The sequence below is a fragment of the Apodemus sylvaticus genome, chromosome 10, assembly GCF_947179515.1.
Source record: "Apodemus sylvaticus chromosome 10, mApoSyl1.1, whole genome shotgun sequence".
Taxonomy (NCBI): domain Eukaryota; kingdom Metazoa; phylum Chordata; class Mammalia; order Rodentia; family Muridae; genus Apodemus; species Apodemus sylvaticus.
In genome coordinates, this window is record NC_067481.1 from 75,944,524 (window position 1) to 75,960,800 (window position 16,277).

The window sequence follows — 16,277 nt, forward strand, 5'->3', positions numbered from 1 at the left end:
GTTACCTATATACTCATTGTAGCAGAGTCAAACTTTCAGTGGCCTACCACATACATAGAACTGAGTCTTTCCATTCATGAACAACCACCTCCACAGAAATCTTCAACTATGCAGACATAATATCAGCATCAATATCTAATGTATTCAGAATTCTCTTTGATACCTTCCTGTTTAGGCTGGTCCTTCTCCTTTGGTAGGTGGGAAATGGAGTGGGTGTAGAGGTTGTCACAGAAGACTTCCATGTCCCTATTTCTCAACTGTGCATCTGCAATTACTGATGTAGCTGCAAAAGTAGATTCTTTGCTCCTTAGAGACAGTGGAAACAGGATCATGATCTTCCCCATTGTTTCTGACAAGACCAAAAATTGGAAGGGTCTCCCCTGTAGTAGGACCACAGACCTAGACAAGTCCCTCTGAGGTAGCCATGGGCCATGGACATCAACATGGCCAACTATTGCTCTGTAGTATTGCTTGAGGTCAGGGATACTGATTCCCCCAGATTTTCTTTTGTTGCTGAGAATAGTTTTAGCCATCCTGGGTTTTCTGTTGTTCCAGATGAATTTGATAATTGCCTGGTCAGCACAGTCTTGACATATCCTATTCTCCCACTTTCCACAGAACATGTAGTTCTCTGTTTCCTCTTTCCCATCTCACCATCACATTATTTGTTCATCATAATGGTCCCCACTGCTAGCACTATGAGACTCTGTGACTTCAGGTTATATATTTATTTATTTATTTATTTATTTATTTATTTATTTATTTATTTTTGTCATTTCTTTTTCTGTTTGTGTTTTTGTAATTTCACTGATACTACTTAACGCTGCCTTTATGCACACAGGTACAGTAGCATCTACTGGATCATGGGAAGCCTCTCTGGGGACACATCCCTGAGAAAATGGATTCCCTTTACCCCAGAAGCCATAAGTTATCAATAGATCCTCAGAAAGGGGTAGGACTTCATGAGTCCTTCTCCCAAAATCACTTGAGTTTTGACTGGCTTGATTTTGTGCAGGTCTTTGTATGCTGCTCACAGTCTCTGGGATTTCATGTACTCAACAGTCCCCAACATGATCACAAATAGTGTTTCTCAGAAGATTTCTAATACCTCCAGCTCTTACAATCTCACAAGCTCTTTTCTGCAATGATCCGTGCAACTTGGGGAGAGGAGGGTGATACAGAATTGCCATTTAGAGATGAGTACTTTACAAACACTTACCCTCAGCATGTTGACCAGTCATTGATCTCTATGAATTACAAACTACTATAAAATGAGCCTCTTGAATAAGAAAATATTTCACTGCCCCAGCTATTTCCTTTTTCTTTTTATTGGATATTTTCTTTATTTACATTTCAAATGTTTTCCACTTTCTGGGTCTCTCCTTTGGAAACCCCCTATCCCATCCCCCATTCTCCTGCCTCTATGCAGGTGCTCTGCTTCTCAACTACCCACTCCCATGTTCCTGCCTTGGCATTCCCATACACTGGGGCATCAAACACTCTCAGGCCCCAGGGAGTCTCCTCCCACTGATGCCAACAAGGCCAACCTCTTCCACATATGCAGGCATCACTGTGGGTCCCTCCATGTTTACACTTTGTTTGGTGGTCCATTCCCTGGGAGCTGGGGAGTGGTGGGGTGGGGTCTGCCCAGATGGCACTAACCCTTCCCCAAACCCAGACAAGATATGAGTTAGTCTGCCCAAAATATTAACTTTGTGGGTTTTCCTTTTATAATCCTTTCGCTGGCAATAGCTTAGGCCTTGTCCTGGACAGATTCTTTTTAATAAAAGACTGAGCTCTCCAATTGAATTTGCTACCATTCATGTCAATTATTGAAGTAAAACAAGAAACCTGAAAGTCAGTATGCATGTCATAATATGATCTTAACTCAAAAGACTGACAAAACTATGAACTTGGGTAATATCTTTTCCAGAAAATAGTCAGGGCATCTTAACCCAGCCTGAGCTCAAACTGTCAATCCATAGAACAGCATCCTTAGCTTAAATTTGATCGTGATGAACTAAAAACACTGTAAAGAAGAAAATACTCAAAGATCAAAAAGTTTGAGTCAAACAAAAATTCAAAGCTAAATCCAGTAGTAAGTGCTAATCAGTCTTGCAAATTTATTAATGAGAAGTAAGTCCCTGTTTATAATGTAGGGGCAGATACTGGACCATGCTCTCCCATTGGTTGTACTTCCTGAACTAATTTGTTGATCTTCCTGGTTCTTTCCTCCCGTAGGTACCATCTACATTCCCCAGGCATGGGTCAGACTCACTCTTATACATGCTATCCAAAGGAGGATGCTCATTTTACCTTCAGCTTTGGCACAAATCTTCAAAATTTCAAGATGGAAAACAAAATCCTGTCTCAGGAATTAAAGGCCTTCATTGAATCATCCCTAGAGAATGGAAACCTTCAAGAAACAGTTTCTGCAATCAGCAAAGCTCTGGGTGACATTGAGAAAGCCCCACTGAACATTGCAGTGATGGGGGGGACAAGGGCTGGAAAGTCCAGTCTCATCAATGCTCTACAGAGAGTGGGGGCTGATGAAGAAGGTGCAGCTACTACTGGGGACATAGTTACAACCACTGAGAGAACACCATACCAATATGTAAAGTTTCCAAGTTTGACACTATGGGACTTGCCTGGCATTGAGTCTATTGCTTTCCAATCACATGATTATCTGAAGAAAATCAAATTTGAGGAGTATGACTTCTTAATTTTTGTCTCTTCTGGATGGCTGAAACGTGATGACATACAACTTATCAAGGCCATTGTGAAAATGAATAGGAGTTTCTATTTTGTTAGAACCCATATAGATTTTGATCTAAGGGCTATAGAAAGGAAATATCCTAGCAGATTCAACAGAGAGAACACATTAAAGATGATTCAAATTTCATTTCAAGTATACTTACAGAACTTACCCAACAGGAGCCTCCAGTCTTCTTAGTCTCTAACTTTGATGTCTCTGACTTTGACTTCCCAAAGCTGGAATCCACCCTTTTGAGTGAGCTCCCGGCCTACAATCGCCACATGTTCATGCTCACTCTGCCAATTGTCACAGATTCCACCATAGACCGGAAGAGGGATATGCTGAAACAAAAAGATCTCAAAGGTATCCAGAATGCCAAGAGCATGGGCTACCATTCCGTTCAGGGGATTGACCCAAAATGACATGGAGATCTTGGAACAGACTTTGAATGAATGTAGATCTTCCTTTGGCCTGGATGAGGCATCACTGGAAAACATTGCTGAGGATTTGAATATGACACTGAAGGAACTCAAAGCAAACATTAAGTCTCCATATTTACTCGCAGATGAGCCAGATACATCCTTAACAGATAGAATATTGAAGTACATTAGAAATCCTTACTTTTCAAAGTTTTCCCACTTGAAAAATTACTTCATTGACACGGTTGCAAGTGATGTTAAAATTATCCTTAGCAAAGAAGAGCTTTTAAGAAAGAAGGTAAGCACATTCAATTCTAACATCTCTATGTTGAGAGGAGTCCGTGGGAAAAACATTTCCAAAGTTGTTGCAGGAAATACCTTTTTATTTCACTTTCCTGACGTGTTTCAATGTAATCCTGATAAATTTTGTCATATCCCTTTTCAGCACCTGTTGACATCCTGGGGTCTCTCTGGTTGAGACTGTTACATGATGCACTCCTAAGGCTTTTCATTGTAAATCATCTCATGACCGTGGTGTCTAGTTGCTTTGTATTTAAGAAGTATTTCAGTCAGATGGAACGCTACTTGTCTGTTTGCTTTTGATTCCTATGCTTTCCCGACACTATGAGGGAAAATCTGACGACATTTTCATATCCATTTCCCTTAAGAGCTTCAAGGTCTCCATCATATAGTAAGCTCTTTGGCCAACTTAGGGTTCATTTTTGTATAGGGTAAAGGGTGAGGGTCAAGATTTAGTCTTGCCTGATGTGGGAAGCCATCCTGAGCTATTCGCACTATTGCTTACTCATGGCCCTAAGGTGGTGGCTGCTAAAATATAAGAACAATTAACTAGAGCCTCTCCCGCGGGCTTTGGTTTAGCCATTGTCTCGAAGATAACTGCAGAATGATCCTGCCTGCATCATCACCCACCGACTCCGGTAATTGCGGTGGAAGGAAGTCCTGAGATAATTGTGGCAGGCTCCGGCCTGTGCAAACACCTGTTGTCTCCACCGGAGGACCCTTATCTCTTCCTGCTGAAACTGCTAGGATTGCCCTTTCTTCCTTTGTCCTTGCCTTGGGGTACGCCCCTCCTGAAAGCCTTAAAACCTGTGTACCCCAGAACATTAAACGAGGCCTTGACATAACCCAGACTGTCTGTCTTTCTTGGTGCTTGGCCTCCCTCCTTCTCTCCCCCTTTTTGACCCGCAGGTAACACCCCTTTGGAACCCTGGAATAACTGACCCGTGGGACGGGAACAGTGGCGCCCGAACTAGGGACCCGAAGTACGGTCAACTACCGGACGATGGAGGAGAAATCCCGGGAAAAGGAATCAAGGACCCCACAGACCGCATCGCTCGTGCGTCGCTGGAGGGGCAGGTGAGTGGCCAAACATTGTCGTCCGATTGTCATTGGGGAAAAAAAAAAGAGGCTAAAGAGGCTTGATTCATAGGAGAAATCAAGCAATCATTCAGGGAGAGAGGAGTAAGAGTTAAGAAAAAAGATTTAATTAAGTTCTTTTGTTTTGTCATGAGAAATGTCCTTGGTTAATTTTAAGTGGACCTGACATTCATCCGCTAACTTGAGATAAGGTTGGTAAAGAAATTAATAAGATTTTGAAAACAGGTACAGGTGAACCAATGTCTGATACATTCTTTAGTTACTGGGGGCTCATTCAGAGTGCGAACGAGGACCCTGCTGAATATTGCCTCCGCCCTTTGTCTTGGGCAGCTTCTGTGACCTTGCTTTCCCATAAAAAGAACTCTCCAAAACCTTCCTTGGTCGTTATAGACAGGTCTGAGTCCCCACCATCCGCTCCTGTAACTTCTCTTTATCCTCTGCTCCTCAGAGACCCATCCCTTGCTGATATGCCATTAAGTTTAGAGACCCCCTGGGGAGAAAGCCAACTTGGAGGAGAAAAGCTGCAGAGAGCAAGCAGTCCTCTTAAAGGAGCTACGAAGGACAAATGGTCATTCTAACTTCAAGATTTATTTCAAAGTCAAATGCCTAGAAAAAGCCAGAGCCAAAACAAGCCCCTTCACGTGGCCCGCCACCCTATACCCAGCGATAGGCATGCAGTGCGGCTCCTCTCAGCAAAGTCCCTCAGACCTTTACTGGGTCCAGGTAATCACTAGAGATCGTCCTATACTCAGCCTTAAAATAAATGGTAAAAGCTTTGAGGGCATCTTAGACTCAGGTGCCGATTCTACTGTGATCTCGCAATGTGCTTGGCCCCCTGCTTGGCTTTTGCAAGCCTCTCTGACCCATCTGCAGGGGATTGGACAATCAAAAAAACACTCTCCAAAGCTCAAAGTTGCTGACTTGGGAGGACAGAGGGAAATACTGGCTCTACTCAGCCCTTCGTGGTTTCTGGTCTGCCTGTTAACCTCTGGGGAAGAGACATTCTCTCTCAAATAAAAGTCCTTATGTATAGTCCCAATGAGGTTATTGCTCAACAAATGCTCTCCCAGGGCTATCTCCCTGGACAGGGACTAGGCAAAAATGGACAGGGGAGACCCATGCAGGTAGAAGTCAGAGACTGCTGCTGAGGCGGCGGAAGAAAAACTGCTCATGGGCAGCATGTAAGACTTGGACTGCAGAGAAATTCCTGGGCTCTCCTCCCCTCTCCACAGGTGTGTGTGTTCAACTAGGCATCCTCCTTCCTCCTTGTTAAATCTTAAATAAGAGAAAAAGCAGGTTGCAGAAAAGCAGTTTTTCCATGTGTAGGACACAGTATCAAAAAAAAAAATAATAATAATGGTTAGAAGCTATTTCAAAACTCTCCTGGAAAGGAGAAGAAAATGGGAGACGTCCTGTTTTCTCTCTGAAACCTACTGGAGATCTCCTTAGTTCAGGTTAAGATATTTGGATCTTTTGGGGACATCAAGTTCCCTCTCTGTCTATTGTACGTCTTTGGTGCACCAAAACTTGTCTATATGTGTGTCAATTCATGTTGTCTATTGTTTTGTTTGGCTGAATGATTGGTTGTTTTTATGTTTTATGTAAAAAAAAAAAAATGGTAAAAAGGCGTTATCTTGCTGGCAGTCCTGCCAATTGTGGTTTACACAGAGGAGGCTAATTTGAGGTGCCTCACATTCTAAGGTAGGAGTCAAAGACAGCTGGGAAAAAAAAAGCTGCTTCTTAAAGGGCCAGGAGCCGGACAAGTGGAAATGGTTAATTCTCCTAGAAAAATTTCTATCATGACGATGATTAGGTTCAAAGTGCTTTATTCCCCTGAAGTTACAGCTAGAAAAAAAATGTATTTGGTTTAAATTTATGAGATTTATATGATCACTTCATTTTTATTTCTAATTAGTCTTAAAGGTATAAATGTTTTACATATCTTGGCTATAGAGTTATAAATTAATTGGTTATAATTTAAAAGGTATAGTGTTTTGAAGAAAAGGTTAGTTTAAAACTGGTGATTCAGTGTCAGAGTCATCTTAACTAGCTACACATGGCATGACGCAACCCAGGAAATACAGGCCTCTAAGATGCTTCTAAATTAGCATGGTGATTTGTGTGAATCTTGGCCTGGAGATTGGATTTATAAGAAATACGATTTAAAATAATGTCTCTTCAATAAGTTACAAAGTCATACATTCAAACACAAGATGATGGACAAACTTTACAATATAAAAATATATTTGCCATTAATTTTAAGGAGAAAAGATTGTTTAAAACTGGGTTTTGCTTTCAACAAATTGTAGTTATGCTTTGATATTACAGGTTCCTTTTGTTATTTGACCTTCATACAATGGGGTCTGGTTACTCCTTACAGGACCGGTGGGTGTAGGTCTGGCCTTAGAGGTAACAAACTCAGATCAGGAGATTTACATTTGAGTTAATACAAAGCTCAGAGCTGCCTCAAAGCCGCTCAAAGCTGCAGAGGACTGAGAGATGCAGTTTTGTCTTGCAGGCCTCACTTAGAGAGTTTCTGGCCAAAAGAACATTTTAACAGATTCATACAGATGTGGTTCAAAATAAAGTTCAAACTTAGATCTATAAAAGAATTTCATTAGAAAGTTATTCCTCAAGAAATGGCTTGCTCTTATCATGGGCTTTTAAAGTTTTTAAGAAAATGATTTTCAAAAGGTGTTAAGATAAATATTTTGCCTAAGACTCTGCTTTAAGTTTGTCATTTAAGTCTCTGATGTTCTCAAGATAGATGCAAAACAAATACTGAGAGACATAACTTGGAGAAAGCTACCATAAGTATTTGTCAACAGTTTGATATATGTTCACTTCCATTCCTTAACAAAGAGAACATTAATGTAAAATCTCTCCAAATACGATTTTGACATCCTCCAATAAAGATTTGATATAATAATAAAATATTACAAAATAAAATCATGAAAATATTTTTAAAAGACTGTTTTAAGAGCGTGATAAAATGTTTGTTCCTTATTTTAAACAACAATCAAATTGATTATTATTAATTGTTAATCTATTACATGACAAGCCTTTTTGACAAAATTAATAATTGTTATCTAAAAGATAAATTGTTAAAAATTTGCCTCTATACATGTTTTTATATTGTTATAGATTTATACATACATCCTATAAAAATGTAGCTACTGTGGGAGTAAAGCTCATATAATTAGATCACATGTTTATTCTTTTGAGTGTCCCCTTGCTTCAGAACAGATAATTGAATTGGGTGCTGTAGCTATTTGTTTTAAAATGTTAAAAATCAAACTTTTGATTTTTATATTAATAATATACATATATAGCTCATGGCTTACAAATTGCTTAAAGTTGTTTCTTTTTAATGATACTAATTCTTAACTTTTACAATTGTTTGTACAAATACAATTTAAAAAATTAATCAAAAATATACATACAACTATTGACAGCTTTTTAGGCTTTCTAGTTATAACTGTTTTAACATAAGAATCAAAATATAAAATTAGTTGTTACATATGTTATTTTTTAATACTAAATGTTCCAAATCAGATTAAGACAAATATTATAACTGATTATTATAATCAGTCATTTGAGATGTCTTATTAACAATTTAATATTAATCATATTACTAAGATTCCTCATAATTTACAAAGACAAGATATTATAAAACAGGCCCATAAAACATTACAACAATATTTTTATAATAAAAAAGGGGAGAATCACATCTCTATATACCATAAAATTTTTAAATTTTAATGCTAGGGATCTCTCTGAGTGTAGAGAAGAGGGCATGTTTGTGTTCTTTCTACAGGATGCTGAAGGAACAGGCTAGCTGCCAGAGTATGCTGGTGCTGAGATTTCACCCTGGCTTTCCACCTTGCTCTCCAGCCTTTTGGGGCCCCTCCTGGGTCTTTTGTTTCTTTTGTCATTTGGCCCCTGGGCCTTTAACAGATTAACCAGTTTTGTTAAATCACAGATTGATTCTGCCTTGACAGACGTGGAGGTAGCAACCATCAGCCTGCCTTCAGTTCTCTACCCTTGCTGCAGGCAAAGAGCTCTCTTGGTTCCTAAGCAGTAGAAACGTCAATGCCAGAGAGGGTGACCTCTGGCTCCTAATAGTGGCTGAGGGCCATAAGCTGTGGAGTAGCCAATGAGGGGAAATATTGTGGTGCCACGAGCCAGATGCACACCGCCTCTTGGCTGCAGGGTAACTCCATGACGGGATTATTGTGAGTCCTCTACCTGGATGACCGTCACACCCACCAAGGGCCTGATTAAGCCTTTGGAGTGGGATGTGATGCCAGGAGTGGATGCAACTTACATAGCCTAAGGCAGAGGCCCTGCCCTACTAGGATCTAAAAAGGCCTAGTTACTGCGGTGCTGGACGTGGGGGCAAAACCACATAGCCTAAAACAGGCTCTCCACCGACCCTCTTTCCATAGCCACCCCCCAACTTAAGAAAGAAAAAAGGAGGAGATGTACGCCCCTCCTGAAAGCCTTAAAACCTGTGTACCCCAGAACATTAAACGAGGCCTTGACATAACCCAGACTGTCTGTCTTTCTTGGTGCTTGGCCTCCCTCCTTCTCTCCCCCTTTTTGACCTGCAGGTAGCACCCCTTGGGAACCCTGGAATAACTGACCCGCGGGACGGGTTACAGCCTGATGTCCACAGTTTGCACAGTTCCATTCCTCAAACCATGTGCCCTTTGTATCCTGTGATCATTTGGAAACCTTTTTGAGATATTGACTGACAGTAAATGCATTCTGTTGGCTGCACAGTTATTAATATAGTTCTGGATATGCCCTTCCTGTCAGTTTGTTGGTCTATGGTCCTGTCTTCATAGCATTATTGGACTGTTTTTTTTTTCACTGTGGTTCTGTGCGATTCCTTGAAATCAGGTATTACAATGACTCCTAACACCACTGGATTTGATCAATCTGGTTTGACTGTAGTCTTCTGTGTTCCCATGTGAGTTTTATCATTCCACAGTCTAGTTCCATTCTAAATGGCATTGAGGTTGTACTTGAGATTACATTGAGTCTGTAGATCACTATGTGAAGTATGAAGTTTGATAATATGAATGTTTATAAACTATAAGCACAGGAATCTTAGAATCTTTTGTCACCTTCTTTGACATTTCTTTCATCTCTGCTTTGGAGCATCTGAATTCCTTGGGTACTTATTCAAACTTGATTGCTTCCTTCCTTCCTTATTTTCTAACTTCCTATGATTTTACTCTGCCTTATTATCTGGTGTGTGTGTGTTATGTCTGCTGTTAATAAACTTTTTCTTTTTTAAAAAAGCTAATAAAATTATTTTAAAATATACATCTCAGTATTGTCATTTTTAAGTCATAAAATAATGTATCATATTAAATGCCTCTTATATGTACATGATTTCTTCTGATGCTTAAAGTAATATGCACTCAACCAGTTTTTGAAATCTTTTTGGAACATTAAACATGATAGAAGTAGAAAAATCTCTTATGAAATCCTCTATGAATGAAAATTGTGACAGAGTCCTGATTAGACAGAAAGCATTTCATCTCCAAGGGAGAATATGCAGTGTAACTGTGGCTTCATAGAATGAATTGAGTAATGTTCCTTCTGTTTTGATTTTGCAGAATAGTTTGAAGAGTATTGGCATTAGTTCTTCTTTGAAGGTCTGATAGAATTCTGCACTAAAACCATCTGGTCCTTGGCTTTATTTTATTTATTTATTTATTTATTTTGGTTGGGAGATATCTTATGACTGCTGCTATTTCTTTTGGGGTTATGGGACTGTTTTGATGGTTTATCTAATCCTAAAAGTTATCTAATTAACTTTGGCACCTGACTTCTGTCTAGAAAATTATGCATTTCATTCATATTTTCCAGGGTTTTTTTTTTGAGTATAGGCTTTTGTAGTAGTATCTGATGATTTTATTGAGTTTACTCAGTTTCTGCTATACCTCCCTTTTCATTTCTGAGTTTGTTAATTTGGATACTGTCTCTTTGCCCTCTGGGTAGTCTGGCTATGGGATTGTCTATCTTGTCAATTTTCCCAAGAATCGGCTCCTGGTTTTGTTCATTCTTTGTATAGTTCTTTTTGTTTCTACTTGGTTGATTTCAGCCCTGAGTTTGATTATTTCCTGCCATCTACTCCTCTTGGCTATATTTGCTTCTTTTTGTTCTAGAGTTTTCAGGTGTCCAGTTAACCTGCTAGTGTATGTTCTCTCCAGTTTCTTTGTGGAGGCACTGAAAGCAGAGTTTTCCACTTATCAATGCTTTCATTGTGCCCCATAAGTTTGGGTATATTGTGGCCAATATAATTTTCACCAAACTCCAAATAGTCTTTAATTTCACTCTTTATTTCTTCCTTGACCAAGTTTTCATTGAGTGGGGTATTGTTCAGCTTCCATGTTTATGTAGGCTTTCTGTTGTTACTGAAGAGCAGCCTTACTCCACAGTGATCTGATAGGAAGCATGGGATTAGCTTCACCTTCTTGAATCTGTTGAGGCCTGTTTTGTGACCAATTATATGGTCAGTTGTGGAGAAGGCACTATGAGGTGCTGAGAAGAAGGTATGCTGCTTATCGCTTTATTCACAGACTACACAAGAGAAACTGGAATGGCTGTGGTAAGGGAACAGAGATCATGAGGCCTAAGCACTCAAAGGAGAAAGGGATCCTTTCCATAAGATATAAGGTTTTTAATATGCTGATCTATATTGTTAAGGGTTTTAAAACCTATGGGTATTAATAGGAGTAAATGGAATGCAAAGGCAACTCAAAATAAGAAGTAAACATTGATGCAGGAAAAACATAGAACAAGTAGATCATGAATGGGAAACAAAGGAAGAGGAAGACCACGGTAGAAGAAAAGGGCTGAATGAGGGCATGTGACATGCAGAGCAGAGATCGAGCCTGCAGCCTGGAGCAGAAAGGAAGTGTTCTGTTAATAATGGTATCAGCAGCTGAGGTCCCTCTTTACCATAAGAACAAACTCCTAGGCCTTGCCCTGCTGTACTGATAATTACAGTGTCTCTCTTTTTTTCTTTATTCAGCATCCTCAACTGCACACAGACATATGGGAGACTTCCTCTAGCACACCCTCTCCTTTAACGGATCAACTTTTGGCATTCAGCTTTGAAAATTTTTTTAAGAATTTCAAGAAGGAAGGCAAAATCTTATCTGAGGAAACCATCACCTTCATTGAATCCCATCTGAAGGATAAGAACCTTCAGGGGGCATTGTCTAAAATTACTGATGCTCTGAAAAACATTGACAAAGCCCCACTGAACATTGCTGTGACTGGAGAAACAGGGACAGGGAAATCTAGCTTTATCAATGCCCTGAGGGGAGTGAGGGATGAAGAAGAAGGTGCAGCCCCCACTGGGGTGGTAGAGACAACCATGAAGAGAACTTCATACCCACACGCAAAGCTTCCCAATGTGAAAATATGGGACCTGCCTGGCATTGGAACCACTAACTTCCCACCACAAAACTACCTAATGGAAATGAAGTTTGATGAGTATGACTTCTTCATTATCATCTCTGCCACACGCTTCAAAGAAATTGAAATACATCTGGCCAAAGCCATTGAAAAGATGAACACCAAGTTCTACTTTGTCCGAACCAAGATAGATCAAGATGTCAGTAATGAGCAGAGGAGTAAACCTAGGACTTTCAATAGAGACAGTGTCTTAAAGAAAATTAGAGAAGACTGTTCAGGGCATCTTCAGAAGGCTCTCTCCAGTCAGCCTCCAGTCTTCCTAGTCTCTAACTTAGATGTGTCTGACTTTGACTTCCCAAAGCTGGAGACCACCCTACTCAGTGAGCTCCCAGCCCACAAACGCCACATATTCATGATGTCCTTGCACAGTGTTACTGAGACTGCCATTGACCGCAAGAGGGATTTCCTCAGACAGAAGATCTGGCTGGAGGCCCTGAAGGCAGGAGTTTTGGCCACCATTCCACTTGTGGGCTTCATCGAAGATGAAATACAAAAGTTAGAGAAAACCTTGAATCTCTACAGGTCATACTTTGGACTGGATGAAGCCTCACTGGAAAATATTGCCAAAGTTTTCAATGTGCCTGTGAATGAAATCAAAGCACACCTTAAGTGTTTCCATTTGTTAACAAAGAATAAAGACATGTCCTTCAAAGAAAAACTGTTAAAGTATATTGAACATATTTCTTGTGTTACTGGGGGACCACTTGCCTCAGGCCTTTACTTTAAAAAGACTTACTATTGCAAAAGTCTCTTCATTGATACTGTGGCAAGTGATGCCAAGTCTCTCCTTAATTTGGAAGAGATTTTATCACAGAAGCAAAGGTTGTCCAGGCTGATCTCCCTGTATACTGGGGAACAGGAAGAAAGCTATGAGGCACTGACTTTGCATTGGTTACAGGCACTGACTTAAAGCCTGCTTTTAAGCAGCAAACATTTTCTGGAAAATATCAGAGGATTCTTCTCTTTCACAGATAGAATATCACTACAGCAATACAGAACACCAATAGCTTATAATTTAAGATCAAGAACTGACAAATAAGACCTCATAAAATTACAAAGTTTCTGCAAGGCAAAGGACACTGTCAAAAGGACAAAACAGCAACCAACAAACTGGGAAAAGATCTTCACCAACCCTACGTCTGACAGAGGGCTAATATCAAATATATACAAAGAACTCAAGAAGTTAGACCCCAGGGAACCAAATAACCCTATGCTCAACATTAGTCATTAGGGAAATGCAACTCAAAACAACCCTAAGATTTCACCTCACACCAGTCAGAATGGCTAAGGTTAAAAACTCAGGAGACAGCAGGTGTTGGTGAGGATGTGGAGAAAGAGGAACACTCCTCCACTGCTGGTGGGATTGCAAGATGGTGCAACCACTTTGGAAATCAGTCTGGCGCTTCCTCAGAAAACTGAACATGACACAACCAGAGGACCCTGCTATACCACTCCTGGGCATATACCCAGAGGATTCCCTGGCATGCAATAAGGACACATGCTCCACTATGTTCATAGCAGCCCTATTTATAATAGCCAGAAGCTGGAAAGAACCCAGATGTCCCTCAGTGGAGGAATGGATACAGAAAATGTGGTATATTTACACAATGTAATACTACTCAGCAATTAAAAACAATGAATTCATGAAATTTGTATGCAAATAGTGGGAACTGGAAAATATCATCCTAAGTGAGGTAACCCAATCACAAAAGAATATGCATGGAATGCAATCACTGATAAGTGTATATTAATTAGCCCAGAAGCTATGAATACCCAAGACACAAGTAGCATATCAAATGACTCCCATGAAGAAATAAGGAGAGGGCCCTGATCCTGGAAAGACCTGATCCAGCATTGTAGGGGAGAAACAGGACAGAGAAAAAGGAGGGAGGTAATTGGAGAATGAGTGTAGAGAAGGCTTATGGGACATATGGGGAGGGGGGAACTGGGAGAGGGGAAAGTGTTTGGAATGTAAACAAAGAATGTAGAAAATAAAAAAAAAAGTGGCATATTTAAAAAAGAGAACTCTCTTCCATTAAAGTGTCATTATGAAAATATATGGTTGTATACCTGTGACTTATAATAACTTTGCCTAATTAAACTGGGATCATTTGTCCCAAGGAGATTTCCCAAGCTGTGCAACACTCTCCTGAGATGAAGAAAATAGCACACTGTGTAACCATTTGTGCTTTTCTGTATCTGCCTCAGTTCCAGAATAATGACACAGAGGTTCATTTATTTATATATTAATGCCTATCCCTTAGTTAAGTGTGTTCCACAACTAACTTATAACCTGTTTATACTATTCTATGTCTGAGACAAGTCTGGTTGCCTATTCTCACTTTCATGCATTCAATTTCCTCCACAATTTTGTAGTGAATCTCTTCAGCCTGATTGTTTCCCAGATATATATATATATATATATATATATATATATATATATATATATATATATATATACACATACACATACACATACACATACACATATACATATATATCCCTGAGTTGTCACACCTATTTTCTCCTGCGGACATTCAGCTCTTTGCTGACAGATGATGCTTTGACACCATGCAGAAGAGCTTGTTGCTACAATCCTCTCTTGACTTTCTTTAGAGGTTTAGGAAGTAGAGGGGACTGCTTCCCAGCACACATCTCTACATGAGGTGGTATCTACATAGACATGATAAGCACAGAGCAGATGGGATGATGACCATTGTCTATCCTACTTCCAGGGAGAGTTGGGTAATGCACGGATGAGTAAACACACCTGGAGTTCTGTCCTGACACAGACATTTTATTCCAAAACTTTCACCAGTCAAAAGGATGAGTTTGAAATCTGGGTTGTAGGCAACACAGAATTTTATTAAATTATCATTTCTTGTGGTATGGTAAAGGCTCAAAAACATCTTAAAATCATCCCTCCTGCTGGACAAGGGGTGCCTAACATAAGCGCTTAATGTCTCTCCCTCAACTTCCTTCTTTCTCTTCCTCTTTCCTCTCTTTCTATTCCTCAGGCTTTTGCTCTTCTTCCTCCTCATTCTTCTCCCTTCTTCTGTCTTTATTTCTACACCTGCTTCCATCTTTCATTTGCCCACTCACTTGTGAGACTTGGCAAACACAGTATCTGCTGGGCAGACTTGCAGCCTCACAATATTTTGGAGAGTTGGTATTGCAGATTCTGTCCAAACATCAAGAATTCTCTCTTCTCTAAGAAATGGCAAGGGTTTTGTTGTTGGGTATTTTTTTTTTCATCTCTATGGGCTTCCATTGGTTAAACTGGGGCATTTGTACTAGAAGTTATCTGACATCTCCTGCTATAGAGGAGTCTCTTGTGCAATGCATGGAACCATCACCTGTCAATAAAGTGCTGTTGGCTTATGAGCAAAAGTCAGGAAGCAATAAATGAGAGCTCTAATAAAAAGGATGGAATTCTAGGAGAAGGAGAGAGAATGGGATATCCCCACTTGAGGGACAGATGGAGGGAAGGAAATGTGATATTACAGACTGTGGAAAGGCTTTGTATTTGTTTCCGCTGGAAAAACTCTGGATTCCTTTCAAATTGATAAAAATCAAAACTGAATATTTTGGCTGCCAATAATGAAAAAGAATCAAGAAGACTAAACAAATCAGGCACCATACATTCCTAATCCCTCTACATAGAAACTGTTATGGGACTGTTTCAAGCCAAGCTTCTACTTCAAGCTTCTACTTCAAGCTTCTACTAAGCTTAGCCAATAAAACTTGTTGGCTATAAGACCATCCAGAGACTGCCCCACCTAGGGATCCATCCCATTTAGTTACAAAACCCAGACACTATTGTGGATGCCCACAAGTGCTTGCTGACAGGAGCCTGATATAGCTGTCACCCAAGAGGCTCTGCTAGTGCATATCAAATACAGATGGGGACACTCTCAGCCAGCCATTGAACTGAGCACAGGGTCCACAATGGAGAACCTAGAGAAAGGACCCAAGGATCTGAAGGGGTTTGGAGTGCCACAGGAGGAACAACAAGATGAGCCACCCAGTACCCCCTTCCCAGAGCTCCCAGGGACAAAACCATCAAGCAAAGAGTACACATGGAGTTACCCATGGCTCCAGATGCATAGGCAGCAGAGGATGGCTTTGTTGGACATCAAAGGAGGAGAGGCCCTTGGTCCTGGGAAGACTCAGTGCAGCATTGTAGGGGAATACCAGGGCAAGGA

General features: G+C 40.2%; 1 protein-coding gene across 9 annotated transcripts in view; it reads left to right on the forward strand.

Moving 5' to 3' along the window:
• Positions 1–16,277, forward strand: part of LOC127693473 (T-cell-specific guanine nucleotide triphosphate-binding protein 2-like) — a 444,108-nt gene that overhangs the window by 103,328 nt on the left and 324,503 nt on the right. The window contains exons 1-2 of one of the 9 annotated variants that reach the window (XM_052194371.1): positions 5,044–5,295; positions 11,624–14,467. The exons of 7 other annotated variants lie outside the window; for them this stretch is intronic. In XM_052194371.1, the coding sequence (XP_052050331.1) occupies positions 5,245–5,295; positions 11,624–12,982 (1,410 nt within the window). In that variant the 5' untranslated portion in view covers positions 5,044–5,244 and the 3' untranslated portion in view covers positions 12,983–14,467. Of the gene's footprint in view, positions 1–5,043; positions 5,296–11,623; positions 14,468–16,277 lie in introns of those variants that run through there. One more of the 9 variants, XM_052194370.1, reaches the window with a different exon arrangement.